The sequence below is a fragment of the Mandrillus leucophaeus genome, unplaced genomic scaffold, assembly GCF_000951045.1.
Source record: "Mandrillus leucophaeus isolate KB7577 unplaced genomic scaffold, Mleu.le_1.0 Scaffold296, whole genome shotgun sequence".
NCBI classification, from domain to species: Eukaryota; Metazoa; Chordata; class Mammalia; order Primates; family Cercopithecidae; genus Mandrillus; species Mandrillus leucophaeus.
The window spans coordinates 2,858,490-2,880,258 of NW_012103098.1; the positions used below are offsets into that span (position 1 = coordinate 2,858,490).

At 56.6% G+C, this 21,769-nt stretch overlaps 2 protein-coding genes across 4 annotated transcripts in view; one reads left to right on the forward strand and one right to left on the reverse strand.

Moving 5' to 3' along the window:
• The first annotated feature begins 6 nt into the window (after positions 1-6).
• BAP1 (BRCA1 associated protein-1 (ubiquitin carboxy-terminal hydrolase)) lies at positions 7-9,201 on the forward strand. Of its 3 annotated transcripts, none has more exons than XM_011986222.1 (17): positions 7-105; positions 204-233; positions 339-393; positions 1,341-1,473; positions 1,863-1,982; positions 2,477-2,538; positions 2,621-2,763; positions 3,029-3,107; positions 3,560-3,683; positions 4,024-4,171; positions 4,937-5,121; positions 5,645-5,778; positions 6,326-6,804; positions 6,922-7,082; positions 7,347-7,439; positions 7,544-7,616; positions 7,797-9,201. In XM_011986222.1, exons 1-17 carry the CDS (start codon positions 69-71, stop codon positions 7,928-7,930), a joined length of 2,190 nt encoding a protein of 729 aa, XP_011841612.1. In that variant the 5' UTR covers positions 7-68; the 3' UTR covers positions 7,931-9,201. The 3 variants fall into 3 exon arrangements, with proteins under 3 accessions (XP_011841612.1, XP_011841611.1, XP_011841613.1); XM_011986221.1 differs by having other exon boundaries at positions 7,278-7,439; positions 7,797-9,200; XM_011986223.1 differs by having other exon boundaries at positions 3,614-3,683; positions 7,797-9,200.
• A 525-nt stretch (positions 9,202-9,726) lies between these two features.
• DNAH1 (dynein, axonemal, heavy chain 1) overlaps positions 9,727-21,769 on the reverse strand; it is an 86,566-nt gene continuing 74,523 nt past the window's right edge. The window contains exons 59-79 of the mRNA XM_011986225.1: positions 21,562-21,753; positions 21,235-21,366; positions 20,592-20,717; positions 19,136-19,255; positions 18,862-19,011; positions 18,587-18,747; positions 17,503-17,728; positions 17,167-17,362; positions 16,707-16,858; positions 15,525-15,721; positions 15,127-15,271; positions 14,719-14,877; positions 14,507-14,638; positions 13,663-13,833; positions 13,400-13,579; positions 13,153-13,329; positions 12,326-12,496; positions 12,043-12,173; positions 11,030-11,381; positions 10,454-10,688; positions 9,727-9,899 (exon numbers count right to left, since the gene is read on the reverse strand). Of these exons, the coding sequence (XP_011841615.1) occupies positions 9,778-9,899; positions 10,454-10,688; positions 11,030-11,381; positions 12,043-12,173; positions 12,326-12,496; positions 13,153-13,329; positions 13,400-13,579; positions 13,663-13,833; positions 14,507-14,638; positions 14,719-14,877; positions 15,127-15,271; positions 15,525-15,721; positions 16,707-16,858; positions 17,167-17,362; positions 17,503-17,728; positions 18,587-18,747; positions 18,862-19,011; positions 19,136-19,255; positions 20,592-20,717; positions 21,235-21,366; positions 21,562-21,753 (3,627 nt within the window). The 3' untranslated portion in view covers positions 9,727-9,777. The remainder of the gene's footprint in view (positions 9,900-10,453; positions 10,689-11,029; positions 11,382-12,042; positions 12,174-12,325; positions 12,497-13,152; positions 13,330-13,399; positions 13,580-13,662; positions 13,834-14,506; positions 14,639-14,718; positions 14,878-15,126; positions 15,272-15,524; positions 15,722-16,706; positions 16,859-17,166; positions 17,363-17,502; positions 17,729-18,586; positions 18,748-18,861; positions 19,012-19,135; positions 19,256-20,591; positions 20,718-21,234; positions 21,367-21,561; positions 21,754-21,769) is intronic.

Here is a 21,769-nt window from a genome sequence, read left to right on the forward strand (position 1 = left end):
CTCCCGGTTGGGGCAGCGGTGGGGCGGGAGGGCCTGGACATGGCGCTGAGGGGCCGCCCCGCGGGAAGATGAATAAGGGCTGGCTGGAGCTGGAGAGCGACCCGGGTGAGGAGGGGACCGGGAGGGCCAGGGGCTGGGGAGGCCGGATGGGCCCGGAACGCGCCTGCCTGACCATCACCCCCTCCTCTTGTCGCCCCACCCAGGCCTCTTCACCTTGCTGGTGGAAGATTTCGGTAAGAGCCTCTTCTGCCTGCCTGACCGGGGATGTGGGGGCCCACCCCTGCGCCCTCACTCACCAGAGTCTGTCCTTCCCTACTGCTTTCCTTTCCTCATCGCAGGTGTCAAAGGGGTGCAAGTGGAGGAGATCTACGACCTTCAGAGCAAATGCCAGGGGTAAGTGGCTGTACACCAGGGCTGCCCCTTACACCCAGAGTGCTGGGGAAGGTCCCGGAGAACAGGCCCCTTAGGGAAGGCAGTGCCAGGAACCCTACGTTATGAAATCTGACATAAAGAAGCAGCCTTGCTCTTTGAGTGCCCGCCTCCTGATCAAACTGATACTTTCTTTTCTCCCCATCTTTCCTTAGCGCTTCCCTTTTTGTAGCAGCCCGCTCCCTACCCCTAACCATCCTTTGGTTCAGCTGCTTTCTTGGCCTTGCAGCAGGAAGACTCAGGGCACACAGTGCCTTTTGTGCGGTTGTGTAATGTATTAATTTCAGTGTGCCCATGTGTGCCTGGCTTTAATCCTGACACAAAGTTATCCTGTATTGCTTGGTTGGGGTGACAAGGCCCCTCCTGGGTGCCCACACTTAGGATCTTGTCCCAGTGGGCCTGCAGAATAGAGGTGTAGGAGAGTAGCAACAGTAGCAACAGTGACTGAACCAAGAAGTCTTCTTTAATTTCCTGGAACAAAAGAGACTGGTGTAGGTGTTCATTTGCTTTCCTGACTTCATTGGGGCCCACAAGTGACAATTAGTGCCTCAGTTCCTCATCAGAGTTTTTGTTCTTGTCTTACTTTGTGTTCTTACCCTGTCCCATCCTTGACCCTCAGTTCCAGCTTTTCTTCTCTTACCCAGAACCATAGACTTCATAAGGAGACTGGGTGGACTCCCGGAGCATCACAGCCAGAAGCTTATGCTTAGCTCTGCCTGTGGCAGGCCTTTGGTGTATGAGAGCACAAGGCCACTTCAGACACAGTATTGGGAAGAAGCCAGGGGAGAGGTGGGATCACAGCAAGGACACCTGAGTGATGACGCAGTGCAAAGGCTTAGTGGGAGAAATAAGGGGATGCTGATTGCCTTCTCCCCTTTGGCTGATTTGGCTCTGCTTCTTACTTCCCCCAGCCCTGTATATGGATTTATCTTCCTGTTCAAATGGATCGAAGAGCGCCGGTCCCGGCGAAAGGTCTCTACCTTGGTGGATGATACGTCCGTGATTGATGATGATATTGTGAATAACATGTTCTTTGCCCACCAGGTCTGCTGGACTCTGTGCTTTGTTTGGAGGTTGGGACGCTGCCATTTTTTTGCTTGGGAAGTGGTAATGGAGGAAGACAGAAAGAGGAGATAGGCAGATTCTAGGGGCGGTGGCTACAGAAACCCTTGCAGAAGGAACTGAGCTCTAATTCATTAAAGGGAACAGCTTCAGAGTAGGGGGGTATGTGAGTCCACTCTCTGTGTCCTCAGATACCCAGTGCGTATTTGGTAGGTGCTTGTTAAATAAATAAACATTAGGCAAAGATGGAGCTGAGAAGGGGAGTTGTCCAGATATGACTGACCTGCTTTGGATCCCCATTCTTGATGTATGTGGGCTTGTGGTTTGCAGTGAGGGGTACTGTGTATGCGTGACTATTCTTGATTTCACAGCTGATACCCAACTCTTGTGCTACTCATGCCTTGCTGAGCGTGCTCCTGAACTGCAGCAACGTGGACCTGGGACCCACCCTGAGTCGCATGAAGGACTTCACTAAGGGCTTCAGCCCTGAGGTAGGCTGCAGTGCCTTCATCCTGGCTCACAGCCAACTGGGCAGATCTGACCCTGAGGGCCACTGGGAATGCTACCACATGATACTGGATACTATTAGGCTGGTTTTTTTTTGTTTGTTTCTTTTTCAAATGATCATTTATATTACATTAGACTCTTAAATAAATTGTGTAAGGCCATTGTTTTTAGGCACAGTTGTGGGGAAAGGAGACAGGCTTAGGGAAGGAGGAGACTTTCCTTAAGTCACACCATGTCAGAATCTTCTCTGTCAGGACTTTTCCTCTCAGGCCATGTTGCTTCCTAGTATCCACGAATTACCATGCAAGGCCAGCACAGTCCATCTCTTTGGGACTCCAGAGCTCTTTTCTGCCCTGACAAACCTTTTAAGAAAGTTCATCTGGAATGCCTCCAGGCTGCTCTCTGAAGCTTTGCCTTCCAACCATAGTCCTACCTGAGGAGAAATTATTCTGATACAGCCTTATTTTCTTCCCCGTAGAGCAAAGGATATGCGATTGGCAATGCCCCGGAGTTGGCCAAGGCACATAATAGCCATGCCAGGTGTGTGGGAGCTGTGGGAGCTGATGTGGGGTGCGAGTAGGGGGAGTATCATTTTTTGGGTCTTAACTCTGTCCTTCCCCAGGCCCGAGCCACGCCACCTCCCTGAGAAGCAGAATGGCCTTAGTGCAGTGCGGACCATGGAGGCGTTCCACTTTGTCAGCTATGTGCCTATCACAGGCCGGCTCTTTGAGCTGGATGGGCTGAAGGTCTACCCCATTGACCATGGTAGGCACCATGAGCTGGAGGCCCGTTGGGTGTCTCTGCCTACCTCCTAGGGAGCTGGGGCTCAGGGCCCTCTGGTATGTGGACCCAGTGGCAGGGGTTGTGGGTACCGACACCTGGCCCTGGCTGGGGTTTCACCCTGCACCATATTGCCTGACCAGCTCCTGACTTCCTGGCTCAACTGCTCTCCCGTGTCTTCCTTCCCACTGCTGGCCTGCCCAAACTCAGGGTTTCCTTCTCGCTGATTCCTTGTCTTGGTCTCCACCAGGGCCCTGGGGGGAGGATGAGGAGTGGACAGACAAGGCCCGGCGGGTCATCATGGAGCGTATTGGCCTCGCCACTGCAGGGTAAGGGCCCTGCACCTGCCCTGTTCTACCTTCTGGAGCTGTACCTGCTTTGGGAGGGACAGAGAGTATCCAGGTGATTTGTAAATTGCAAGGCCATATGGTGAATCTGGCAAGATCAGGCTTAGATCATGGGCTCTCAACTCCTTGTCCTATTTCCTGCCTGGGCTGCCTGTGGCCTGCTCCTCGTTGGGCTGGGGGAGGGGCAGGCCTTGGTGGAGCCTTAGGCAGCCCAAGTCTGCTAGTTCACTTCCTGATAGGCCCCTCATACAGCTTGTTGGAAGGTACCAGCTCAGGTGCCTGGCGTGTATGGCTAGTCGCTGCCTGCCTGTTGGGGTGGGGCCTATACCTACAGCTGCAGGTGTGACTGCAGGGAGCCCTGCCAGGATATCTGCCTCAACCTGATGGCGGGGCCGGGGCAGGAGCTGCTCTCACGGCTGCGGCTGTGACTGCAGGGAGCCCTACCACGACATCCGCTTCAACCTGATGGCAGTGGTGCCCGATCGCAGGATCAAGTATGAGGCCAGGTTGCATGTGCTGAAGGTGAACCGTCAGACAGTACTAGAGGCTTTGCAGCAGGTAGGTGTCCTTTCTCCCTGTCCCCTGCCCAGCCCAACCCTCCCTGCATTCCTCCTCCCTTCCCCCACAACATTTGTCTCTGATTCCCGAACACACTCTTTTGTAGATCTGGGCTTCAGCTAACCACATCTTTTCTTTGCTCCCCTTATGGGAAAGGTGGGACTTGGAGTGGGGAGGGAGAATAGCTTCTAAAAGGAAGTTTGCATTTGGGTGTTTTATTTCCCTGTGAGTGAATGGGTAGAGCCAAGGCCATTATTCCTTTAGGTCTTCAGCCCTTAGCTGTTTAAGGTAGAAGCCCGGGTCTACCCTTCCTCCTCTGAGCCTTGGATTCTGTTGTTAGCTGATAAGAGTAACACAGCCGGAGCTGATTCAGACCCACAAGTCTCAAGAGTCACAGCTGCCTGAGGAGTCCAAGTCAGCCAGCAACAAGTCCCCGCTGGTGCTGGAAGCAAACAGGGCCCCTGCAGCCACTGAGGGCACCCACACAGGTACTAGGGGGTTTGGGACCTCTTGTGGGCCTCAGAGCCACCCCCTAATGTCTGACCTGGGAGGCCTAAGCCAGGCAAGTCTTTTTCTGGGGATGTCCTTGGGCAGTGTTCTTCCCCTGGCAGAAGGTAGAGGGAGAGCAGTCCTTCCCTAAAGAAAGGCACCTGTAGGCCGGGCGCGGTGGCTCAAGCCTGTAATCCCAGCACTTTGGGAGGCCGAGATGGGCGGATCACGAGGTTGAGAGATCGAGACCATCCTGGCTAACATGGTGAAACCATCTCTACTAAAAAATACAAAAAACTAGCCGGGCGAGGTGGCGGGCGCCTGTAGTCCCAGCTACTCGGGAGGCTGAGGCAGGAGAATGGCGTAAACCCAGGAGCTGGAGCTTGCAGTGAGCTGAGATCCGGCCACTGTACTCCAGCCTGGGTGACAGAGTGAGACTCCGTCTCAAAAAAAAAAAAAAAAGAAAAAAAAAAGGCACCTGTAAAGGGCTGCTATTACCACAGGCCCCTGGGCCCTTCTCTGTAATGTACACTCCCTTTCTAGTTTTCTCTAGAGGCATTTTTTTTTCTGCCTCTTTTTTTTTCCCATCTCATTCTTTTCCCTGTCTCATTGCGGGATCATGACTTAGAGCTTGCTGACTTCCATTCCACCGGCTGGCTCGGCTGTTCTTCCCTGGGAAGTGCTGTTCCACAGGGCTGGGGAGACCGTGAGCTTTTCTTGGAGATCCTACTGGAGGTCCTGCCTGTGTTCTTGCCCTGTCTCAGATGGTGCAGAGGAGGCGGCTGGTTCATGCGCACAAGCCCCATCCCATAGCCCTCCCAGCAAACCCAAGCTGGTGGTGAAGCCTCCAGGCAGTAGCCTCAACGGTGTTCCCCCCAACCCCACTCCCATTGTCCAGCGGCTGCCAGCCTTTCTAGACAATCACAACTATGCCAAGTCCCCCATGCAGGTAAGCTGGGAGCACCCTTGCAGGATTCTCTACTTGATTCTCTTGAGAGGCTACAACAGGCAATTTCCCCATGTGGTTCCTTGGTGTTCACCCTTGGCATGGCTGGGTCAAGCTGCCTGGGCCTGGGATGCTAGATTCCTCTGCCTGATACAAAAAGGCCTCACAACAGCAGGGGCTTAGGGAGGCAGGGAGAATTCCTTTGAATTTAATCTACTTACATGACTGTGGGATTAAATGTTTAGGTCACGCTCCTTGGTACAACTTTATGGGTTGGGTTTTACTGGCAAAATAAAGGCTTGTGTTTCAGGGCACTCTGTTTCTCTTAGAACCCCTCCGTGGGTTTCTATGCAGTGTAAGTGGGTGGCAGCCACCCCACAAGCCAAGGACAGGCCGTGGAACACCTGGAGGGGTTCCGCTGACTCAGTCTGGAAAACCATGTTTGGCTTTCTCTCTGGCTGTGAGTGTCTAGGCTCAGCCTGGGCCGAGCAGTGCTTGTTTGTAACTGCCCTGGTCTTTGTCCCAGGAGGAAGAAGACCTGGCGGCCGGTGTGGGCCGCAGCCGAGTTCCAGTCCGCCCACCCCAGCAGTACTCAGATGATGAGGATGACTATGAGGATGACGAGGAGGATGACGTGCAGAATACCAACTCTGCCATTAGGTCAGCCCCAGCTTTCTAAGGCTACCAGGCTTTGGGTGCTTCAGATCTCATTCTGAATATCTCAGTCTGTGTCTGAGAATGCCCTGCAGCAGATAATGTTGAGCACCTGCAAAATTTGGGGCCCTGGGGGAGGCTGTCACGATGGGGCTGACCCCAAGTGTCCAGGAAGTTTTTGGTGGACTGGGGGGTAAGCATATAAGCATAGATCATGTCCTGTTGGAAGTGGCCTTTCAGCCAGGCCTTGAAGGATTGGTTGCAGGGATGGAGATGTGGGTGGTGGGGAGGCAGCTTTGCTGGAACACAGGGCATTGGCAAAAGGCCAGGAGTGAGATGGCTGGAATAGAGGAAGTGTCTTTTGAGGACACTTGGCTGCAGCTCACAGAACTTGATGCCAGGCTTAGCAAGGCTAGTTCAAGCTGCTTAGACCAAGTATAAGGAGTTTTAGGGTCAGCCCCTGGAGGTCAGGATGTGTTTAAGCCATTCTGGGTACTGCTGGGTATGGTCACCTGGCCCGTTCCCTTGCTTCACATCTTCTCCGGCCCCACAGGTATAAGCGGAAGGGAACAGGGAAGCCAGGGGCATTGAGCGGTTCTGCTGATGGGCAGCTGTCAGTGCTGCAGCCCAACACCATCAACGTCTTGGCTGAGAAGCTCAAAGAGTCCCAGAAGGACCTGTCAATTCCTCTGTCCATCAAGACTGGCAGCGGGGCTGGGAGTCCAGCTGTGGCAGTGCCCACACACTCGCAGCCCTCGCCCACCCCCAGCAATGAGAGTACGGACACGGCCTCTGAGATTGGCAGTGCTTTCAACTCGCCACTGCGCTCGCCCATCCGCTCGGCCAACCCGACGCGGCCCTCCAGCCCTGTCACCTCCCACATCTCCAAGGTGCTTTTTGGAGAGGATGACAGCCTGCTGCGTGTTGACTGCATACGCTACAACCGTGCTGTCCGCGATCTGGGTCCTGTCATCAGCACAGGCCTGCTGCACCTGGCTGAGGATGGGGTGCTGAGTCCCCTGGCGCTGACAGGTGGGCCTTGGACTGGCTCACTGGCCACTTGGTGCACCCAGGAGGGAGAAGGGAAGTGGCCAAGTGACCACAAAGTGTCCTGCACTCTAATGATTTTCTTGTGACCTCTCTTCCCAGAGGGTGGGAAGGGTTCCTCGCCCTCCATCAGACCAATCCAAGGCAGCCAGGGGTCCAGCAGCCCAGTGGAGAAGGAGGTCGTGGAAGCCACGGACAGCAGAGAGAAGACAGGGCTGGTGAGGCCTGGCGAGCCCTTGAGTGGGGAGAAGTACTCACCCAAGGTGAGCCTCCTTTGTGGCTTTCTCCTTTAATCCTGGTGGAGGGTAGGGCCTGAGCTCCTCCTGCCCGGGTGCCAAGTTCTTGATGGGAACTTTGGTGCGAAGATTGGCTGGAGCCATGTGCCAGGAAGACTTTCTGGGTTGGGTGGTGGCAGGGGCCTCTGTAGGCATGGACTCGCTGCTCATCCTTGCCTCTAGCTGCCTATTGCTCGTGGGGCTTTATTGCTGGCCAGCCCCCATCAGAGGTGCAATGCTGGGTTTTGGCAGGAGCTGCTGGCACTGCTAAAGTGTGTGGAGGCTGAGATTGCAAACTATGAGGCGTGCCTCAAGGAAGAGGTAGAGAAGAGGAAGAAGTTCAAGGTGGGTGATCTCTCCAGTTGCCTGATCTGGCCTCTCCCAAGGTCTGCTGGTGGCTGCTCTGGCAAGATTGGCTCCAGTGCTCTCAGCCTTCTCCTCTCCTACAGATTGATGACCAGAGAAGGACCCACAACTACGATGAGTTCATCTGCACCTTTATCTCCATGCTGGCTCAGGAAGGTGAGGCGATGTGCTGCTGGCTTAACTGGAATGCCCTGCTGAGGGCCATGTCCTTCAGCTTCCCTCCCCTGGCCTCTCCTGAGGCTTGAGCAGACCTTGGGGCACAGGGAGGGCCATGAGAACCTTAGCTCCTGGCCTGAGGCAGCCAGCACCTGCTCAAGGGTCTCTGCCTCTCCACAGGCATGCTGGCCAACCTAGTGGAGCAGAACATCTCCGTGCGGCGGCGCCAAGGGGTCAGCATCGGCCGGCTCCACAAGCAGCGGAAGCCTGACCGGCGGAAACGCTCTCGCCCCTATAAGGCCAAGCGCCAGTGAGGACTGCTGGCCCCGACTCTGCAGCCCACTCTTGCCGTGTGGCCCTCACCAGGGTCCTTCCCTGCCCCACTTCCCCTTTTCCAAGTATTACTGAATAGTCCCAGCCAGAGTGTCCAGGCCCTGGGAATGGGAGGAACCAGGCCACATTCCTTCCATCGTGCCCTGAGGCCTGCCACAGGGCAGATCAGCCCCATAGTGCTCAGGAGGCAGCATCTGGAGTTGGGGCACAGCCAGGTACTGCAGCTTCCTCCACAGCCGGCTGTGGAGCAGCAGGACCTGGCCCTTCTGCCTGGGCAGCAGAATATATATTTTACCTATCAGAGATAGTCTATTTTTCTGGGCTCCAACCCAGCATGCCACCATGTTGACATAGGTTCCTACCTGACTATGCTTTCTCTCCTAGGAGCTGTCCTGGTGGGCCCAGGTCCTTATATCATGCCAGGGTCGCAACTACAGGGTCCCAGCTGGGGGCCTGGGTGGGCCTTGGGCCCTGCTGCTCTAGCCTCAGCCACCAGCCTGTCCCTGTCGTAAGGAAGCCAGGCCTTCTCTCTTCGTTCCTCTTAGGAGAGTGCCAAACTCAGGGACCCAGCACTGGGCTGGGTTGGGAGTAGGGTGTCCCAGTGGGGTTGGGGTGAGCAGGCTGCTGGGATCCTATGGCCTGAGCAGAGCATGTGGGAACTGTTCCGTGGCCTGTGAACTGTCTTCCTTGTTCTAGCCAGGCTGTTCAAGACTGCTCTCCACAGCAAGGTTCTGGGGCTCTTCACCTTCAGTGTTGTGGCCCTAGATATGGGCCTAAATTGGGCTCTAGGTCTCTGTCCCTGGAGCTTGGGGCTCAGAGGAGCCTCTGTCCAGCCCCTCAGTATTACCATGTCTCCCTCTCAGGGGTAGCAGAGACAGGGTTGCTTATAGGAAGCTGGCACCCTCAGCTCTCCCTGCTACTCCAGCTTCCTCAGCTTCTGCAAGGCACTCAGGGTGGGGACAGCAGGATCAAGACAACCAGTTGGAGCCCCTGTGTTCCAGAGGGCCTGATGCCAAGGGGTAATGGGCCCAGCAGTGCCTCTGGAGTCCAGGCCCCAACACAGCCCCACGGCCTCTGCCAGATGGTTTTGAAAAAGGTGATCCAAGCAGGCCCCTTTATCTGTACATAGTGACTGAGTGGGGGGTGCCGGCAAGTGTGGCAGCTGCCTCTGGGCTGAGCACAGCCTGACCCCTCTAGCCCCTGTAAATACTGGATCAATGAATAAAACTCTCCTAAGAATCTCCTGAGAAATGAACCCTCCTGTGGTTGCTGGCCTGAGCTGTGGAGGCTGGGCTATGTGTGTGGTGGGAGGGGGGGCCTTACTAGACCTCGTGTGCTCAGGGCCCGGGGACCAGAAAGGTAAAAGTATATGATCTTTGAGTGTCCAACTGTCTTGGGCCAGAGATCCTTGGGATCCTAGGCCTGGGATTTGGACCTGAGCTGAGGAGGGCTTCAGGTGGACTGTAGACAGGGTGTACTTTCTGGGGAGAGGGCCATGGCTTTCACCAAATCTGTGGCTTTGCAACCTGGAGAGGTGCTGGGACTCTGGGTCAAAGAGGCAGGGGGGCCTCTAATCTTGCCTGGTGTGTTCTCCCTGGGAGGGCGCTGGGCATCTCTTCCTTGTTGCGTTTGGACAGGTAAAGCAGGTCAAAGCTGCCACCTCTGTCCTGCTCTCCTCTGCCAACTGCATCACCTGCTGAGGCTGCTGCAGCCCCTCACTACCCCACTGGCAATGAATCCTGCAGAGGGGTCCTCATGCAAGCAGCTAAGGCACAGCTGGACTGCTTAGAAAATTCAGCTTTAATGGCCTCAGCCCTTCTGTCTCAGTCTAGTAGTCCAGGGCACAGATGAGGGCCACACCACGCTTTATCCAGTGTCGCTGGGGCTGATGGGTGGGGATCTCCACAGCAATGACATAGTTGGTGGAGTGTCCTGTGGTTGATAGTGTTCCTGGAATGGGCAAGGAGGGGGATGGGTTAGGTCATGCCCTATTACTACTAGAGCAGGGATAGCGTAGGGGCAGGGCAGTGGGCAGGCTAAGCTGAGGACAGGGAGGGGGCCCTGACCCAAGAGGAAGCCTGCCTGGTGAGGGGGTCTGGCCAGGGTTCAAGCCTGCCCAGGGTTACTGTATTGGGGACTGAAGATAGGGATGGCAGAGTTGATGCCACTTTTCATTCTCCGATGGACCCAGTCCAGACAAGTTCCTGCTCTGGGCCTCAGTTACCCCTCTGAACTCCCAATGACAGGCTGGGGCTTGTAGGCTCTTGGGGCCCAAGGTGGGCCTGCTGAGGGAGGCATGTAGGATAGGAGCTCAGGGGTGCTCCCCACAGCCAGATGGCAGGCCTTGGGCATTAACCTGCCTGCTGCTTGCTGGCCTGGCCCAAATCTCTGTTGTCCTTCCTTGTTCAGCTAACCTGGATCAGTCTGACTGGCTTGGGCTGGGCCGGGCTGGGTTAGTCCTGGGTCCCCCCGCATAGTGTAGGCTCCCACCCCAGGCCTCATACCAGCACGAGTCAGTGTCTTGTAGATGGGGCACAGGTAAAAGTCCTGGTCCTGAGCCATGCGGTTGGGTGTTGGCAAGAGCCAGATAACGGCCATCTCTGTGTACAGCTCCTTGGGCTGAGACTCGGCCAGCTGGAAGGCCTCTGGATCCCAGCGGGCACCTTCCAGGAATAATCCATGGATATAGCACCCTACTTGGGGTCTTTGTGTTAACTCCGATGGTGTCTCAAGCATCACCTGTGGGTAGACACAGACACACCCCCCACACACAACAATACCCAGAATCTGGGTTAGGAGGCACAAAACTCCCTTCTGAGCTCTGCCTAATGCTGCCTGCCTGCCCATCATCATGTACCTACCACGTTAGCCCATGGCCTGTGGTCTGTGCCCTGCCTCTGTGGATTTCTGATGGACCCAGGCCAGACCCGTTCCTGGGACTCATGGCCTCTTCTGGCTTGGGTCTTTCCATGCCCTGGCTTAGGGAGCCCCCAACTGCCAACCAACCATGGCCTCAGAGCCTCTCCTCCTTGGGCTGTACCCTAGCCTGTCACCTGACCCGGCTCTGGCTGTGCCCAGACCTTGAAATCAAAGGAGATGGTGTCGATGGAGATGACAAATTTGCGGGCAAAATTCTGCAGAGTGCCTGTTAAGAAAGCCTGGGGGAAGAAGAAGCCACTGATCCAGAAGACAGCTGGGATGCCACCTTGGATCCAGGCCTGCAGGAAGTCCAGGCGTTGCAGCAGGTCCATGACCCATGAGGACAGAGGCTTGAGCGATGGGTAGGCCTTGGCGCTCCAGAGCTGAGGCACAGTATTGTTGTACAGGCTAGCAGCCATCAGCTCCAACTGCGAGGACATCACCACCAGCCCCTTGAGTGCCTTGAGTAGGTCTTGCAGTGTCTGTGTGATCACCTGCAGCAGCCGATTGTACCTGTGAGGCCAGTGGCAAGAGAATAGGTAGTGGGCTGGAGTCGCATAGCAGTAGCTATGCTCCCCAGCTCAAGGCCACAGACTGAAAAGCAATGGCAAAATACAGAGACTAAGAGCAGAGAACTGGGTCAGGTGGCCTGGGTACGAATCCCAGCTCTGGCCCTTAGCAAATGTGTGAACTTGGACTGGGATAGCTTACTGAATATTTTGGGGGCACAGTTTACTCGTCTACAAAATGTGAATAATAAAAATATGGCTGAGTTGGCCGGGCGCGGTGGCTAACGCCTATAATCCCAGCACTTTGGGAGGCCGAGGCAGGTGGATCATGAGGTCAGGAGATGGAGACCATCCTGGCCAACATGGTGAAACCCCGTCTCTATTAAAAATACAAAAATTAGCTGGGTGTGGTGGTGCACGCCTGTAGTCCCAGCTTACTCAGGAGGCTGAGGCAGGAGAATCGCTTGAACCCGGGAGGTGGAGGTTTCAGTGAACTGAGATCACACCACTGCTGGCAACAGACAGAGACTCTGTCTCAACAACAAAAATGGCTGAGTTAGAGGTGTAGCACTTGGCATGGCACCTGGCCCATAGTAACTCCTGTTGTTACTTCTCTACAGTCCAGTGGCCGCTGACTTGGGGCGGGGGTGTGGCGAGGTGATTACCTAATGACCTCTTGTACTAGCACTGTGTTCATTGATTCCTCATACAGCACTGGGTACTTGGCCATCACCCATTGCAAGTTGATAGGCTCAGGCACCTTGAGCAGAATGTTTTGGGTGACGTCCTCCACTATCTGCAGGGGCAAAGGAACACGGGGGTCAAGGCTGGCCCCCCTTATCCCCTGTGTGAGTCCACATACACAGAGCTCCTTCCCACAGGGGAGTGGGCAGGATGGTGGAGCCCAGCCCGTCCAGCCCTTGGGCCCCTTCCTCTGACACCACCCACCTCCTCCCGGCCCCGGCCGCCTGCAGAAGATGATTTGGGTTGCAGCTGGATGATGGTGCCCAGGAGAGCGAACGTCTCGTTCTGGGCAAAGGTGATGTTGGCATTGTCATGCAGGCCAAAGATCTCAGGCATATCATTGAGTGGGAGGCTCTTGATGTAGGAGAGGTAGCCCTAGGAGGGAGGAGGCCAACATGGAAGCCCCTGGCTTGCTCCACCCCAGCCTTCAGAGTTACCCTCCAATGGAGCACATCCCCACTTGTCATATCCCCCACTTGTCACTCCTGCTTATAACCCTTATGCATGTCCCTGCCTTCGGACTCCAGGCCTCTGAGGCACTGTGTGGCATGGCCCTTGCTTCCCTCCCAGCCCCCTTGTTACTGCCATCCATTCCCTGCCCCTCTATTCAGTGGCCCAAATTTGTCAGGCTCCTTCCTGCCACAGGCCCTTTGCACTGATGACCCACACAACCCAGCCCTGGCTCATGGCTTCTCCCCACACATCTTAGGGGAAGCATCATTTCTGTGGCAGCCCTCCCTGACTGTGGAGTCTGAGCCTTGTTACCATCTTGGAGGAGCTGCCCCAAGCCTCCACTGAGTAATTCTACCCAGGAAGTGGCTGACCAGGAGTTCACTCACAGAGGCGAGCCCCAGTGGGCAGGGACTGACTCCCTCGCCAAGGCTGTCTTCGTGGGATGGATGGATTGATGAAAAGAACGCTGATGGAGGGTGGGGGCTGCGTCTCCTCCCACCCAGCACCAAGGTGCTCATGGTACCCTAGAACCCCAGCCTAGCAGGCCCCTCCTGTGTAGCCCTTTGGGCTGGACTCACGTGGAGGTCATAGGTGGGTGGGATCTGGTGGTAGATGCCCGAGGCACTGTAGCTGTGCTCAGGGGAGAGCACGTCAGGGTTGTAGAAGTCCTCCAGGATGTTCATGATGCAGCGCCGGTCCCAATCATCAGTGACACGGCCCCCGTAATTGATCTCCCCTGCCGTGTACTTGAGGACCTATGGGGTGGGTGGGTGAGGGCTCCCCTAAGTGCCCAGTCCCCCAAGTCCCAGTCTGCCCCAGGCCCACCTTGTAGGGGATGTCATCATATTCGTCCAGGAACATCTTGAGCTGGCTGATGCAGATGCGCAGGTCTCCGTCCGTGAACTCATAGGGGATGTTGAAGCCCAGGGGCCCAAACTTACGGCGCTCCAGGGCATTCCCATGGAACAAGCACAGAGACAGCAACAGAGACTTGAACTCCATCACCTGGGGGAGGTGGGAGGCAGGGGAGGTGAGGAGCCGGGACAGGGGCCAGGTATGATGGGCCTGTGTGCCCAAGTGTGCCTCACCTTGTGGCAGGAGTTGAGGAAGTCTTCACTAAGGCTATTGTAGGACTTCAGCAGGTTGGCCTTGACACCGCGTGGCGGCTCAATGGTCATCTTGGAGCCGTTCTGCAGGATGGACACTGGGAACTTGTTGCTGGGCAGGCTGGTGAGCCAGAGGCGGAAGTCCCTGTGTACCTGATGGCCATGGCTCCACGTGAGCATTGAGATCCATGCCTGGTGGCCATCCTGACACCAGGCTGCCTCCTGCTCAGGGACCCTGAGGTGGGTCAGACGCGGCTGCACAGACAACTGGTTAAAAATTGGGCTTTTGGCTGGGCGCAGTGGCTCACGTGTGTAATCCCAGCACTTTGGGAGGCCAAGACAGGCGAATCACGAGGTCAGGAGTTCGAGAACAGCCTGGCCAACATGGTGAAACCCTGTCTCCACTAAAAATACAAAAAATTAGCTGGGCGTAGTGGTGGGCGCCTGTAATCCTAGCTACTCAGGAGGCTGAGGCAGAAGAATCACTTGAACCCGGGAGGTGAAGGTTGCAGTGAACCGAGATCGCACCACTGCACTCCAGCCCTGGTGACAGAGTGAGACTCCATCTAAAAAAAGAAAAAGGGGCTTTGGCAAGTCCCAGGTCACAGTCTGTGCTGGGTGTCCCTGGGCAAGTCACATCACCACTTGTACAGGTAACTGGGGGTGGGGGTGGATTGAGAGGATTAAGGACGTCAATGCGTGGCACATGTCAGTTGCCGAGCACATGTGGCAGAGTGCTTTGCATGATTCTCTTATTTCTGCCTCATTAGTCCCTGATGGATGCAGAGGAGGCCCCAGTGGGTCTGTGATGGGCAGAGCAACATACCTTGTCGGGGTTGATGTGCTCAATGAGGCGTTCTAGGGCTGGCATCCAGCTTGGTGCCAGGTGGCAGTTCTGGAAGAAGACCCACTTGCCCCTCTCTATGGAGCTGCGCATCATGGCTTCTGCCCGAGGGCCCTGCAGGGGCAGGAGCACTGAGCAGGGGGGCAGCTAGCCCATCCCCCAGCCCACTCCCTTTCTCCCTGCCTAGCCCTGACCTGTCCCTGGCCCAGGGAGATGGCAGAGAGCTTTTTGGAGAACTTCATTTCTTCGGCAAACTTGTAGAGGTCGGCAGCAGGGTCTGTGCCGGGTGACAGCACAAAGATGAGGGGCGTGGTAGAGTTGGAGTCTTTGAACACCACTGACAGGTTGGCTGTCTGCAAGGGCAAGGGGAGATGCTGAGACCACCTGGGGCTGCAGAGCGATCAGGGCAAGGGAGGGGGATCTGGGGTTCTCAGAGTGGTCCCCAGTGGCTTCCTGGTGGGGGCTGGAACCTCTCAGAGCCTTTAGGGAGCAAGCAGGGGTCCTGGCCTGGCCAAGTAGTCTATCCAGATGCAGCCAGGGCCCTAGGACCCAGGGTGGGGACGAGCTCAAGGTGCCAGTCCTGCCAGGGTGCCAGCACTTGCCTGGGGCTCGATGAAGCGTGGCTCCAGGTTGGTGGCCACAAAGTCCTGCATGGCGTTGGTAACCTTATCCCCGCGCAGGCAGCGGAGGACTAGCAGCTTCTGGAACTGGTCTAGGTACTTGTCCCAGATGCCAGGCAAAGGCTCCCTGCAACAGTAGCCCACACCTCCCTGAGAGCCAGCCTGTTGGAAGGAGGTTGGTGGCCCTAGGGATTCGGCTGGCTGGACAGCTGGGGTGAGTGGGCTATCCCAGGGATACAGCACTGGGGGCACAGAGGAGATGTGGCCACAGCTGCTGGGCAACCCTGGGTGGCCCCCTAGAGAAGGCTCTCAGACAAGACTTTCCTAGGGACTCGTCCCCTCGATGGGCTCATCCTGCCATATTCTGGGGCCCAGCTAACCGGTGGGGCTCAAGGCTGTCGAAGATGACCCGGAATTCTGAGAGGTGCTTCACGAAGTCGGAAGAGAAGGAGGAAAAGTTTGGCAGGTTGGAGAGTGCTAGGATGTCTCGCCAGGCCCGGTCTGACAGCCAGTCCGGTGCTGGATTCTCAGTCATGATCTGGATGGAGTCCCCGGACAGGAGGTAGTGCCACTCAATCTGGCAGGGGACAGGAGGAGGCTCATGCTCAGGCCCTGGCCAGCTCCTCCTGCTCTGGGCACCCCCACCCAGTAGTGTCTCTCCAACCACCCTCACCTGGAGAAACTGAGTCTCCCTTGGGGGTGGTAGTCAAACAGGTCTGGGTTAGTGTTCCTACCCTGCCTTTTCCTGACTGTGTGCCTTTAGGGCAAGAGATGTGACTTCTCTGGGCCTCTGCCTTCTCATTTGGGAGTAGAAAGAATCAGAAGGTTGACTGCTTCCCAGGCCAGAGTCCTGTGCCAGGCCTGCAGTTAGGGCTCTGGCAGTGGTGGCTGTCACTCTCACTGTCTCGGCAGGGCTTTCCACTGCACCACGAAATGCGTGGGGCTTCATGAGAGTGTGAGTTCCTGGCCAAGCAGGTGTGGGAGGCTCAGGACAGTCTGTCCCTGGGGACAGTCTTCATGCTCACCAGCACACTCAAGGCTCGAGAAGGCCTGTGCTCACAGCATTGGCCTTCTTGAACCTTGAGCCATTGGTTGGAGCACAATTAACCCAGGGTCTTCTGGCTGTTTTTATTTATTTATTTATTTTGAGACAGAGTCTTGCTCTGTCTTCTAGGCTGGAGTGCAGTGGCACGATCTCAGCCCACTGCAACCTCCACCTTCTGGGTTCAAGCGATCCTCCTGCCTCAGCCTCCTGAGTAGCTGGGATTACAGGCATGCACCACCACACTCAGCTAATTTTTGTATTTTTAGTAGAGACCAGGGTGGTCTTGAACTCCTGGCCTCAAGGGATCCACCTACCTTAGTCTCCCAAAGTGCTGGGATTGCAGGTGTGAGTCACCGTGCCCAGCCCTGGCTGTTATGAATCAAGGAATTGTGTTTCCTCTGCCCCTTTGCTCTTGTGGCGCCCTCATGCCTGGCTTTCCCTTTCCTTCCAGCCTATTCTCAGGCCCTGCCACAGGGCCACCCCTCAGGCAGTCTGTCCTCGGCATCTCTGCCAGCACCTGGTTGATTTTGCCTTCGTTCATCATGATGCGAACACACAGCAGGAAGGCAAACATCAGCTTGTGCTTCTCAAAGAGACTGCGGCAGACGTTGCTGTAGAGGCTGTAGGTCAGGTAGCGGTTGATGTTGGAGATGCGCTTCTTCAGGTTGTCTGTGGAGTGGAGAAGTGATGGCAGCGCGGAGAGGTGAGAGGAAGGAAGAGCCCCGGCGTCCAGCCCAGCCTAGCCAGTCTTCCCAGCAGCCATAGGGGCAGCCTGGGCTTCCCCTTGGGCACTTGGTGTTCCCAGTGAAGGGGCTCTGAGGAGGGTAGGAGTGCTGTGTGCATTCTTATGTATTGTGAGTCTAAGAGGAGAGTGTATGCCAGTGAACACAGTTGTGAGTCTGTGTGTGCCCCACAGTGGAAATGTGTCCACATGGGTCATATCTGTGCAGGGTGGGAGCCTGGCATGCCGGTGCTACCTGCTCTCTCTGAATTGGCGATGCCCGAGAGGAAGATGTTGAGAAACCACTCGAGGGAGTACTGGTACATGGGGTCCACGTTGGCCAGGTCAGACACACAGAAGAAGAGGATCTGGGTGCGGACAGCCACGGGTATGTACTCCATGCGTGTCAGGTCGATGTCCTTCTCCGTCTGCTCTGCAATCCTGACCTTGGCCTGTGGGTGCAGTGGGTGGGGGGAGGGGTCAAAGAGCAGAAGGCAGAGGGTTTGGGGGGCAGGCCTAGGGCAGACAGGGAGAAGTCGGGGGCAGGCCCGGGGCATGCCCAGGGCAGGTAAGGGGGCAGGCAGCGGCTGACCTGGATCTCAGCAGCTTTCATCTTGGAGGCTTCCAGCACCTTGATGAGTTCCATGTCATCTACAGGGTTGCCCTCGGAGGAGCTGAGCCGGTACAGGATCTGGTCCTCAATGTCCTTCAGCTCCTGGCGCATCTTGGCATTACTGATAATCAGCTGGTTCTTGGCCTCCTCCAGGTCAGGTCGCTCCTCTGCCACTACCTGGCCCAGTAGCTGGTCCTCTAGGCCACTGCCGGGGGGAGGGGACACCAAGTCTGTACTACCTGGTGGGCGCCAGAGGGCCAGCTGTGAACCTGCTCACCTATCCACCTGTGCTTCTAGGGCTCCAAGAGCCTAGCATCCTTGCCAGTGTTGTCCTAGGAGGCCTAGCCTCCATCTCAGGCTTCAGGGCTAGTGCAGAGCCTGCCTTCAAAGATACCAGTTCTCAGTGAGACCTTGCGGGGCAGCCTGTAATCCTAGAAGGGGCTGAGCAGTTGGATGTGTGAATGGCTGGGGTCTCAGGACAATACCTCCTTGGCAGGAGGGGCTGTGATACCCGGGGCAAGCCTTCAGGGTGTTTTTGCCCCCTGCTTTGTGGAGAGGTTCACACTGACCACTGAAATGGAGGCCTTAGCACAAAGCAGGCCTGTGGGCTGTGGGCTGTGTGTGGATGGCCCGTGAAAACCACAGTGCCTGGGCTCGTGGCAGCAAAGGTAAGAAGCAGGGTATTTGGGTTCAGGGAGCCAGAGTGTGCCCGACTCAGGGCTCTGGGGCAGCTCTGAGGCTGAGGGCACAGGGCCTGGTGAGGGCTCAGCAGGAGAGAAGGGGTCCCTGAAGGAGGTGAGGCTGGTGCTAGACACGGAGGCTGGGGACCTTGGCCAGGGATCTGATGAGGTGGGGATGAAGGTTCTTAGGTGGAAACAGTGGTGGGTAGGAGGAGCTGGTGGAAGGGCTAGAAAGGCTTGGAATGTGAGTGCCTGGGGGGAAACTGGTGGAGACTTTGAGTGGGGGAAAGTCCCACTGACTCCCGACCTGGGGGTGGGAGAGGGGCAGCTGGGCAGGCAGAGTCAGAGCTGATGCTTGGGGGTTCCCAGGGGTGGGGGCTTACCTGGGCGACAGGGTGAAGTTGATAAGGGTGAGTTTGGTAGAGATCTCGGGCGTGTAGTGTGGGTTGGGCAGCTTGGTGGTGATGTACATCCTGAAGTCCTCATGGTAGGGGATCACCGTGTCCCCCAGCTTCAGCACCGTGTTTCCCTGCTGCTTGTACGTCTGTGGCAGGTGGGACTGGTGGGTACTATGGCCTAAGCATCACCAGTGGGGCAGGGGGAGGCGACTGCCCTGTCCAGGCCTACAGCCACCCTGCCATCACCACTGCAGACTCACCTGCTTGAGCAGCACAGGCTCCAGGGCCGGGTCCAGCTCCTCGCCCACGTTCTCCAGGAGACATGGCTTGCCAAAGCGGATGGCGTTCTCCATGCTGCGCAGGAAGTCACGGTCACTCAACTTGAACACGTCTAGCCCATTGTCCTTCTCCTGTAAGGAAAGGGTGAAAGAAGAGGTTGCAGGGACTGACAGCCAGCCTGAGGCTCTGCTGCTCACCATTACCCTTGCTATGCCTGGCTGGGGTGGGGTGGTGGTGCCTGGTGGGTGGGCTCACCATGTTCTTGATCCATTTGTTGGCCTGGCTCTGAGGGTCAATAAAGTGGGTCCAGCGCTGGGAAAACTGGTTGATGACCCCGTTCTCCACTGAAAGTGTGTCGTTGGGGAGGCCAGCGATCTGTGGAGAGCCAGGCACTGGACTAGGTCAGGGCTTTCCTGCAAGCAGGGTCACTGGGGGCATCAGCATCTCCCGGCCTCGTGCTTTGGCTATGGACTTCCCTCTCCTTACTGCATCCCCTTGGAGGTTGCGGGCAGGTACCAATGTGGGCAAGGCCTCACCCCCAGGACTCCTGCCTCTCCCCCGCTCCTGGGCTGGATACCTAACCATGGCACAGCCCCTGAGAGAGCACAGGCCCAAGGACACTGATGGCCCCAGATGGACAGAGAAATCCACAGACAGAAATGCCCTTCTTTGCTGTGCCTTTCTGTCCTCTTGCCTACTGAGTGCTCGCTTGGTGAGACCATCTTCATGGAGCCCATACCCCACTGACTCTCCTGACCTCTGCCCACGCCTGGCCTCTGCCTATGGCCTCTTGCTTCCCTCTCTTTGCCAACTCTCCCTGCCCTTCGGAGTCTTGCTCAGACACTTCCTTTAGGAAACCTTTTCTTTTCTTTTTTGGCAATGGCAAGATCTTGGCTCACTGGAGCCTCCACCTCCTGGGTTCAGGTGATCCTCCCATTTCAGTCTCCCGAGTAGCTGGGACTACAGGCATGTACCACCATGCCTGGCTAATTTTTGAATTTTTAGTAGAGACAGGGTTTTGCCATGTTGCCCAGACTAGTCTCGAACTTCTGGGCTCAAGCAATCCACCTGCCTTGGCCTCCCAAAGTGCTGGGATTACACTGCATCCGACCAGACAACCCTTCTAAATCCTACTGTGGACGCTGCTTCTCAACCTCCACCCAACCCATTTTTTTTTTTTTTTTTTTTTTTTTGAGACAGAGTCTCGCTCTGTCACTCAGGCTGGAGTGAAGTGGCACAATCTCTGCTTACTGCAACCTCCACCTCTTGGGTTCAAGCCAATTCTCCTGCCTCAGCCTCCCGAGTAGCTGGGATTACAGGCTTGTGCCCCCACACCTGGCTAATTTTTATATTTTTAGTAGAGACGGGTTTTCACCGTGTTGGCCAAGCTGGTCTCGAACTCCTCACCTCAGGTGATCCACCCACCTTGGCCTCCCAAAATGCTGGGATTACAAGAGTGAGCCACCATGCCCGGCACATCACACTCTTAAATATACCCCTAATCCCTCTCCCCACATTTAGCTGTGCCACACTCAGTCCAGCTTTCTTCTCCTCTCCTACCCACCACCCTCGTGCTGGACAGGAGGGTTCAGCAGAGGCAGCTCCGAGCCAGGCCCTGGAAAGCAGGGTAGGAAGGAGGCAGAAGGCTCCTGGCCCAGCCTGGACCATACCACAGGCCCTGCCTGGGCACTCCTGCCCCTGGGGTGGGCACCTGCCACGAGCGGATCTTCACAGGGTTCCCCAGCGTCCCGATTAGCGTGGGCTCGGAGGTGTGTGGGACGTTGTGGCTCCTGAGCTGCTTGACCCAGCTGTTGTAGAGCACTGTGCGGTACTGGCCCTGGGGAGATGCCAGACTCAGGACCACTCCACCACGACACCCACAGAGACCTCCCAACTCCCACTAAGCCACAGTCCTTGGCAGTTACAGAGACCTGAGCTCAGACATGGAGCCAGATACCTGCATTCTAATCCCACTTTGGGTGACTTTCTTGGCCTCCACAAACCTCAGGCCTTCATCTGTGAAATGCTAACGATGCCCGCCTGTAGTGGCGGCTATGAGGATTAAATGGGACACAGATGGCATGTTTAGAATAGTGCCTGGCACGCAGCAAGTGCAGAAGTGTGAGCTCTTCTATGTTCCCACTAGGTGGCTTTTCTGGCTGTTTTGTACACTGCTGTATTCCCAGTGCTTTACAGTGCCTGGCTCAGAGAGGGAGCCTGCTAAGTGCTTGTTGAATGACTGAGTGAGGGGAGAGCCACCTGCAGGCTGCCTGTCATTGGAGGCGAGGCCTCAAGGAGGAAGGGTCTCTTTGGGAAGGCGAGGCGGGTCAGAGACACAGGTGGGGACATCTTACCGTGAAGGGGCCCAGGTAGGCCACAAAGCCGGCGGCCACCAGGACATCGCCAGAGATGTTGTTGAGCATGTACTGAAGGTTCTCCACTGTCTCCTGCCAGCGCACCTTCTCATCCGACAGCCCGTTGATGAGCTGGAGGGGCAGCCCCGTGGCGTGGGCTCTGGGAGGCTGGGCTAGGGGCCTGGGGCTGACCTACCCACTGTAGCACCTGGGGTTGCCAGGGAGGGGGTGTGGACAGCCACCCCAAGACCCACCCTCGCCCTGGTCCCTTCTGGCCCCTGTCTGGGCCAGGCCCACCCGCAGGCCTTGCAGGAGAAGGGTGCATACCTTGCCAGCGCGGCCCAGCCGCTGCTCACACTGCTCACACTTCAGCTCCAGCTCCTCCTTCTTGGTAATGCATTCCCGGTACTTAGCCTGCATTGTGGCGATGCCGTCCTCCACCTCACGAAGGCGCTGTTTTGCCTCATCCAGGATCCGCTGTGTCACCCCCAGGTCGTCCTGGGCCTCCCACAGGGCTTGCTATGGGGCGAAGGGC